Below are 10,000 nucleotides of genomic sequence, written 5' to 3' on the forward strand. Positions count from 1 at the left end.
CGGGAGGTGGGGAGGGCGGGTCGGGTGGGAGGGGACGGGGTGCTGGGGCCCGGGCCGGGCGGGGGAGGGGGCGTGCGCGGCGGCGGGTGCGCAGGGACGGCGGGGCCGACGCGGCGCATGCGCACCATCGATCACTCTGCTGCCTGGCGTTGGACGCGACGCACCGCCATCTTGAGCCAAGCTGTTGGGCCTGTGGATTAACCTCCTTCTCTCGCAAGCCATGGCAATGGATGCGCAGCAGCAGAACAAGAACTTGGAGGGCGTCAAGAAGGAAGCGCAGACGCCCAAGACCAACGAGAATGGCAGCGATATGGACAATTTCCGAGGTGGGAGAGGAGGCGGCCGTGGCAGCTTCCGTGGCAACCGGGGCGGAGGACCTGGCGGCGCTGGAGGACGAGGCGGCGGTAATGCGTCTTCAGGGACAGTGCAAACCTCGACACCGGTGCCCGGAGGTATCGGCAGCCTAGGACAGAATAACAGTCTCGGGCAAGGCGCTCAGGGCGGTGGCGGCGGCGTTGGCGGCGGCGGTGGCGGGGCGAGAGGAGGCTACAATGACCGCAATGAACGTGGTGGCGGTGGAGGATTTTATCGTGGCGGCAGGGGCGGCCGTGGGGGTCGCGGCGGCGGCGGAGGCGGCGGCGGAGGCGGAGGCGGCGGAGGAAATTTCAACCAAGGCGACAGAGACAAGTTCCCTCATGTAAGTACAATACCCTCGAGTCTCCCATTGTTCTCGCAGGCACGCCACGTCCCAGACGGGCGACAGGAAGATGCTCTTCAAGGCGGGGAGCCGTGGAAATGTATGTTAGAGCTGTGCACAGCACGTAACGCCGCAAAGCTTGCCATAATTCAGTGAACACCATGTAACCTCATCAAGGTGCCAAGTTTTACTTTGAATCCCCAATTTGCTAATATGGTTATGTTTGTAAAGTGATAGGGTGACAATTACCCTATCACTTTACGTGACCACACACCTCGAAGTCCCATTGCTACAGCCAGCAACCTTAAGGGGTACTCCTGGGAATCCATAAACATTGCAGAATGAACTAACAACCTTCCTTACCTGGGGCATTGTCCTGAACCCATAACCCAATTGCAGTTTCCCTTACTTTGTTGTACTTTTTAGTTTTAGAGCCATCCAGAGATTAGGTCCTCATTACTTCAGCCACTCTAACTGATCTGGAAACTGCCATATAAAGTTTCTATTCTTGAGGCTTTTTGGGGGGGCTGAGGCTGCATTTATGGTATGGTAATGTGATGTCTGTTGATTGTTTTTGCTGTGTGCGCAGTGTGGAGTTCTCTTGTAGTCGCAGTACTGAATCGGTCACTACATTCTCTGATGCAGGGAGCTACTCTGCGACTCCCCTCTGCCTAGGAAAACAAAGAATCCTCCATGTATTCATTGCAGATAGTTGAACAGATTTGGCATTGACCGTTCCTGTATGTCCGTCGTGTACTATACCAGGCCGTGGGTACAATGAGAATTCTACACTGAACTACTGTAAAACAAGTTAATAGACGTCCGCATTACATTGCTGTGAATATAGATGCTTCGTTTTTTTTGCCTTCACAGATTGTTTCATGTATTAGTGAGTAACTTTGGTCAACTTTATGGTAGGGCAAATTGAAAATGATATTCTTATAAAGAGGAAATAGTTATTGGACACCCGAACAGTAACGCCATAAAAATAGAAGTTATTTGGGTTAATTTTTCGAAATGACAATCAGGTCTTCCCTGACAATATTTATATCATCAAATTTGTTTTTGTGTGATTAGAACGAATCTGATGATCATTTCAGTTGCATTCTCCAACGACAATCTTGATGTGAGGGCATAAAGTAGATCAGGGAAATTGTGGGGTAAAACAGGCTGAAATAAGAAAAGAGAACAGAAATGTGTAAAACAAGCACCAAAAAAGCTTAAAATCGGACAATGAAATTCTATGGACCTCACCGCCATCTTTCAAAGTCTACACACCAACGTGCCAACTTTTGAAAAACTATACGGGAACCAAACCCATGGTTCTGTAAAAATATACGGGATTTCACGTAATCCAGATCCCCCGTAGTAATCGTACATTGCGTCCTAACCAATAAACCAACCAAACCTTAATCCTGTGGGATTTATACACTAAGATCTATATATTCCCCAGCCCCCTGGACTCCCATTGTAATTGCCTAGACAGGGGGCTATGCCCCCTGGACCCCCATGGTATTATTTTTGCCTAACCAGGGGGCTATACCCCCTTGACCCCCAGAGTAAAACCACATACCTTTATATTGCGAAACACCAAACGTTTCTTCGCTCCTGTCTATAGTCACAATTCCTTGGTTTCTAATCACTTTTTCCAGCATCCGTGGCACCGGATGGGTTCAAATATCGGGCTGTGATAGACTAATGTCTCTTTGTCTTGTATATCCACAATATGGCTTTAAAAATGACCTGGAATCGACGCAGCACTGGAAACGGAAAATTTTTCAACGCCGTTTCTCGACGTAATGGCGTTGCTGGCCAGTCAAATCTCCCGGTGGAAAAAGTGCATGCACACAAGGTTATTGTACAGATTAGCATAAATACATGTAAATGAAGAATAATAAAAGTAAAAGAACACATTACATATATACATGAATTCGAGAAAAAGGACTCACAAGCGCGTACCAATACAAGGACTACTTGGTAGATGGCAGTAATGAGTTACACGTCGCATTTGTTTTGATTCTCGCGAAGTAAACATGGAAGGGACATAGAAAATGAAGGGGGCAAGCTTCTCTCTTGTCTGTCCTATATCTACCTTATATTTGATTTGCACACGTTTTGCCATAGATGAAAAGTCTTATTTTTCGTAAAGGTAACCAGTCCATACACTTAATTTACTGTACTCCTGGTTGACATGCATGGAAAATTTTCTGTTATTTGTTATAGAGAGTGACATACCCTTCAGAGACGGTTCCAAAGCCAGGCTATCGTGTGAACCCAAAAATCTTAACCTTTTCTATCTTCTATTTATTCCGTGGACAACTTCCACAAAATGTAATCTGAAGTAAGGGTGTTGTGGACTTATGCAGTGAATATATTTGTCATTTTGTGGTAAATATGAGGCCAGAGCAGCTGTACCAGTGTTCTTTATCACTGATTTTTATTCTCTATAAGATGACAGTATTCCCTCTGTCTTTGTGTCACTCAGTAACATTAACCTAAAAGAAAAGATTACAGAAAGAGATACTAACAGCCAAAGTATGCTCATACTGAGGTGAAGGCAATGTTTACTGGGCAGAGGGTGATGGGTGGGGGGCAGAGCCTCCATCAGCCCTCCCCTTGAGTGGCAGACCCAGCCATGACAAATTAGATAAATTAATTTTGTGACATGATGTTGAGGACTTAGTATCTGGTGTATCTGTATTTTAAAGATTTTCTGTAGTTTGTCTCTTTGATTATAATAGGGCCATTACATTTTCTTGTAAATATATATCAAGGTATTGTGTGTTGGACAACTTTGTTATTATCAACTTTTGAAGGTAGTGCCATAAATGTAAATTGTCTTATTTTCAGTCATTCTGCCCATTACCAGCAAATTTTACCATGTACTGTGTGTCTGTGGGAAACTGATCTTATATCTGTCCAATAATCTGCTGCTAAATATTATGCATAGACAAATATTTTCAGAAATTAAGAAAATAGCTGCACATAAACTAAGCCACCATGATAGGGAAGTATGGTGATAGGATGGGTTTTTTCCCTAGGATTAGTAGGATTAGTAAGGTTTTTGGTTCATATGGAAATGTTTGTGGATTCTCAGGTGTGGCTAGAACAATTAAGGACTTATCAGATGGATGTGGTAACTTCATGAACAGTTAACCAACATTTTCTTATACATCATATTTGATGGGGGGGGGGGGGATTCAGGCATATTAAAATGTATTTTGTTGAAACTAGGAATTACAATTGCAAGGTTTTGATGGCTGTGAAACATAGATATCATAGTTTTTTCGGCATTACGAAAGTGTCTGAAGTATAATATATACCAGTGACTGCACTAAGATAGAAAAAATTTGAAGGGAAATACAAAACTTTATTTTAAGTGTCTATTCTAGTCAAGGGAGTCACGGGGGCCAAGTAGGATTAAGTATATATAAGTAAGGGTGTCTGTGGTTGTAGCCTTCAGATTGATTAGGTTACATTTCTCGTTTAGAGCATATTTTGTAAAGGTAACCATAGTTGGTTCCTGTATTATTTTCTTTATAGATTTTTGTAAAATTTGGTTTGCCATAATAGACTTTTTGCCATTGGTATTTCAAATCCATAGCCTTTCTTAGGTTATTTTTATTGGTTTTCACATAAGTCTTATATTTCAAATTATAATATGTCGGTGGTTTATAAATGGAGGATGATGATCGAAAGCGTTAACATTAGTACTCTGTACTCGCTTCAGCATATGGAGTCAAAATACAGTGGAGTCTTAAAAAAAAAAAAAAATCACATGTAAATGTACACAAAGCTTATTTTTAAAGAAAAGTCTTCATGTTTCATCATAAATCATTGTGATTTTCATTTTTTCTGATATTGGCATAAAAGTGTTCTTTGGACATTCACAGCTCCTTTCTATGGGCAGTGTCATTATCAAATGCCATACACAAGATAACCACAAGCAAAGGTCTACAGGTGTACCTGGTGCTAATTACATGCATATGTAGTTTACCTGTTAGTGCTTATGCCCTTGTTCCTCCCAAGGAATAACCTAAGGTAGGCACTAACAGTAATTTGGTAGTTCCCTATTGGTGTATTTATATCATATGCTAACCAAAGCAAAATCACCCTCTGCCCCCGTAAATGAACAAGCGTCTTGACCTGCTGCCTCCGGAGATGCCCACAGTGAGGTTAATTTGTTTATTGTATATCCACATAGATGACTCGACATGCTCACCAGTGAGTCAATTACTAGTTCAACCAATCTCGCCTGTTTATCCATGTCCTTGGTTTAGAGAAATATTATATATTATTGTATATTGCTGCTATTGTTTAATAACACTTGCAATAACTGTCAGAAATAAGAATAACCACTTAACCACTTATTAGGGAAAATCCAGAAAACTCAAAGGAGAGGAAGGGCAGGTGAGGGCACATAGACTACAGATTGGAGCCATCTGTGTAGATACCTATCACCAGACAATATTATAGTGCGTGTCACATTTTCTGGTCAGCACTGAGTTAAGTTATAATTTTCTTAACTAATTGCAGAACTCCTTAGGGAGCTATTCATACTCATAGAACTATTCATATATATTATATTATCTATATATATATATTCATATATATATAATCTATATATATATATTCATAAATATATATATTCAATATATATATTATATATATTCATATATATATATATATATTCATATATATATATATATATATATATATATATTCATATATTTTATATATTCATATATATATATATATATTCATATATATATATATATTCATATATATATATTCATATATATATATATTCATATATATATATATATTCATATATATTATATATATTCATATATATATATATTCATTCATATATATATATATATTATATATTATATATTCATATATATATATTCATATATATATATATATATATATATATATATATATATTATATTATTATATTATATATATATATATATATATATATATATATATATAATTATTATATATATATATTATATTATATTAATTTATATATATATATTAAATAATTATATATTATAATATAATATTTTATTATTTTATATAATATATGATATATATTTGTATATATTATATATGTTATAATATATTGTATATATATATGTGTATATATTATATATGATATATATATGTTATATATATATTATATATATATATTGTATATATATAGTATATAATATTATATGTATATATAATATATATGTATATGTAATATTGTATTATTTAGTATATTATAATTATATATGTATATATATTGTATATGATATATGTATATATATGTATATTATATGTATAATATATATGTATATATATATATTGTATATATATGTATATATATATATGTTATATATATATATATATGTGTATATATATGTGTTATTATATATATATGTATATATATATGTGTATATATATATATGTATATATATGTATGTATATATATGTATATATATATATGTATATATATATGTATATATATATGTATATATATATATGTATATATATATATGTATATATATATGTATATATATATATATATATATGTGTATATATATATATATACATATGACTGATCAAGCTGTACTAAACTAGTTGTACATTTCCCTCATTTGTGGATTTATAAATACCAAACCATAACATAAGAACTTTTTGAAGGTTTACCATGCTAAGGACAATGTCATATCCCTGGTAATGGCATACTAAGTAAGAAGAAAAAGTAATATGAGTATATAAATTACTCAAATGTTCCCTATTATGTTCAGTCCTCCCTTAATCTAATGTCCTTATTCGTATTAATTTTGAAATATTTTTTTTTCTGCTTCTAAATAAGACATTCCTCATAAAATTAGGGATTCAAAATTTAAATGATTTTTATTACTAAATGAATTTCCACTAAGTACCTAAAACCAGTAAGGTTTTATTAATTTTATTCTCTCTCTTTTTCCAGGATAGGGTTTTGGAACGTCTGAAGGCCCTCTCAGGACCAATGATCGACTTAGTGCCTCGTGAGGAAAATGTTCGGAAATTCTCAAATCATTGCAGACTTTGGGTTGGAAATCTTCCTCTCGACATCAAGGAAGATGATGTTAAGGAATTGTTCAAGCCATTTGGAGAGTTTGATGAAGTGTACTTTGACAAGAATAAAGGCTTTGCATTTGTGCGCATGGTAAGTTTTTAGGTTGGATTGAAATGTGTTGGGAATGCAATTTTGAAAGAAGGGGCAAAACAGTTTTGTAGGGATCACATTTTGTAATCACATTCATGATGACCCTAGTCATGATGTTTAACAAGACTAGAAGCCTAATTAACCATTTCATTTAACAGGACTATAAGAGCAATGCAGAGAAAGCAAGGCAGGAGTTACACCTGAAGGACTACAAGGGTCGGCAACTGAAGATCAGGTTTTCTTCACCAGGCACAGCCTTGAAAGTCAGGAATCTGTCCACTTGGGTGACAAATGAATTGTTGGAGAAGGCATTTAGTGTAAGTTTATAGTATCTCAAAGAATGTTAAAGCTAATAGTTTGAGAGGTATATATAAATTTTGCTTCTGTAATTGTTGAAAATGTTAGTAATATTTTATTGCTTTACATTAGGTTTTTGGAGAGCTAGAGAAAGCAGTTGTGATCACAGATGAACGTGGTCGTGCTACAGGTGAAGGTGTTGTGGAATTCTGTAAGAAACCAGCTGCTAATTTGGCTCTCAAGAAGTGTCAGGATGGTTGCTTCTTTATGGTTGCGTAAGTGTACTTGATTTCCTTCCCTTCTATGATATTGGTTGATTTGAGTGTAATGCAGTTATTGACTGTCTTTTCATTTCATCCTTCCTTTACAGGTCACCACGTCCAGTTATTGTAGAGCCAATGGCTGTAGTGGATGACAATGAAGGCATGAGTGAGATCAATGTAAACAAGCGAAACCCAGAGTACATCAAGGAAAGGCAACAAGGCCCTCGTTTTGCTCAGCCAGGATCCTTTGAATACGAGTGAGTAAGGTTGCATTATTTCCTTAGAAAAGTGGGTAAGAAAAATTACCTTGTAACCCCCCCCCCCTTTTAATTTATTATTATTATTATTATTATTATTATTATTATTATTATTATTATTTTTATTATTATTATTATTATTGTCGTCGTTTTGTCGTTTTTGTTGTCATTATTGTTGTTGTTATTGTTATTGTCACTGTTATTTTATTATTGTCATTGTTGTTATTATTGTTATTATTAATATTATTGTTTTGTTGTTGTTTTATTTATTATTATTCTCATTTTTTTTTTTTTTATTTTTATTTTTTTTTTTTTAGTTTATTTATATATATTTTTTTATAGACTTAGGCTCTCTACCCTTTTCTTCTCTTGTTCAATCACGCAACTCAGTGTTGAAGTCAAATGGAACCCTTAGAAAGTTGGGGGAAATTGCATTTGTGGTTGATGTTTTATAGTACATTTTTTTGGCAACCCTAGAAGCTTTGACACAGAAATTGAGATTTATTGAGGAAAATGAGCTAGGGTGTATGTTAACGTTTTTTCTTTTCTTTACTGAGTGTACTGCAGTTATTTTGCTATTTTGAAAGGATTAGAAGAATATGAAAATTTGACCACATTGCAAAATCTACTTTTCTGATTTAGTTTTGATTCTAACAGGACCTAAATCCCCCCTGCTGATACTAATAGTAAAATACACACAAAGTAATTGTGGTTCTGAGAAAGCAATTGGGTGTAAGTCTGTTTGCTAGTGTGCATAAGACTTGAATCATACGTCTTGAGGCCAGATCTTTACCAATTTTCTTGGCCTGATTGCCAGGAGATGATTATAGATTCTACAGTTTTTCCATAATCTTTTGTGAAATACTATCTGTCATACAACCTGTGCCACTGGTTATGGCAGGCAGGAATAGGATTGTGAGCATGGCACACTTCTAGTTAATACTCAAGGATGGTACATTTTGATATGTGTTATCCAGATGGTAAGACACTTTTACTTGCACAGACTCCATATCGTCCCTCTAAGTCAATAACTCAGTGGGTAATAACAAGTAACATTTTGTTATTTGTTTAATTTGTGTAATAAAAAAAATATATATTTTCATTTTTTAACTTTCCGTAATACCACCAGTGCCACTGGTCATGGAGGCTAGGAATAGGATCCTGAGCATGGAAATGGCATCCTCTCTGGAGTTGGCTCTCTTCCAGACAAAGCATTCCACTATCATTTATCGATAATACAAAAGCCCCTTTCTTAACCTGTTCTCTCCGGGTCACATGTAGACACGTCATAGAAAACGGGTCTCTTGGCAGGGTAAGTGTGTACGTGCGGCGACACGCCAGAGTGAGTGGAGCGGAACGTTCGGCTTCTCGCAGCGGACTCCCGCGCCACCTGTCGGGCCGTTGCCAGATATCACTGGATTTTAATTACTCTCAGTGAATTCTTATGACCGAGAATAATGGGTTAATGCCAAATACCCTCATAGAGGATTGTGCACAGGTGGAGAGAATTTCCCATTACCCTGGCCCACAGGCAAAATGCTCATGATGGCCAGTTCCTGTTGCTCTGGCCCCACAGCCAAATTATCACGATGGCCTTTTCCATCACTATGGCCCACAACCAGAATTTCCAATGATTTCATGTCCTCCACATCCATCCCTCAAGCACAATTTTTTTTATGATGTGATAGTCATGTTATCCAGATTGTATAGGTTAATACACTCAGGGTAAGTCATTTTTGTTACCTGCTCTTCAGCTGAAATTCTCATGACAGTCACCCTGGCCCTCCACCACATTTTTCCATGAAGACGTATTTGCTTCACCCACCATTCAAGCAAAACCTATCACATGGGTTAGGGTTACTACTATTCTGCAGAATATATGAAAATGAATGAGATGCTAGAGCTGTGATTTGGGCAGTGAGTTAGCAACCAGTGATTACCTGTATGTCATGATGTAATATTTAATAAAGAATTGTAAAACACATGATGGATTTTCAAAATTTACTGAACAGCAAACATTGTCATGGTTCATAAATTCTAGGCTCTGTCTTTGCATTCCCGTGGTTTATGGTAATGTTGGTAACTCTATTCTGATCTTAGGAACTAAATCGTCATTCCACAAGCTTTTATTTGATTTGTTTTCACAGGTATGGCTTAAAATGGAAGCAGTTGTATGAGCTTTTTGACAAGAAGAAAGATTCTCTGGAAAGGGAGTTAAATGATGAGAAGAGGAAACTTGAAGAGCAGATTGAATATGCAAAATATGAGCATGACACAG

The 10,000-nt window shown here is 36.5% G+C and overlaps 1 protein-coding gene across 1 annotated transcript in view; it reads left to right on the forward strand.

The window, feature by feature from the left end:
• Window positions 1–117: 117 nt before the first annotated feature.
• Window positions 118–10,000, forward strand: part of LOC119572214 (hrp65 protein-like) — a gene marked incomplete at its 3' end in the record, with an annotated part of 16,812 nt that continues 6,929 nt past the window's right edge. Inside the window, 6 exon segments of the mRNA XM_037919193.1 lie at window positions 118–697; window positions 6,687–6,905; window positions 7,064–7,222; window positions 7,335–7,477; window positions 7,573–7,722; window positions 9,870–10,000. The exon segment at window positions 9,870–10,000 is cut by the window's right edge and continues 15 nt beyond it. Coding sequence (XP_037775121.1) covers window positions 221–697; window positions 6,687–6,905; window positions 7,064–7,222; window positions 7,335–7,477; window positions 7,573–7,722; window positions 9,870–10,000 — 1,279 coding nt within the window.

This window comes from Penaeus monodon, chromosome 1, assembly GCF_015228065.2.
Source record: "Penaeus monodon isolate SGIC_2016 chromosome 1, NSTDA_Pmon_1, whole genome shotgun sequence".
Lineage (NCBI taxonomy): Eukaryota > Metazoa > Arthropoda > Malacostraca > Decapoda > Penaeidae > Penaeus > Penaeus monodon.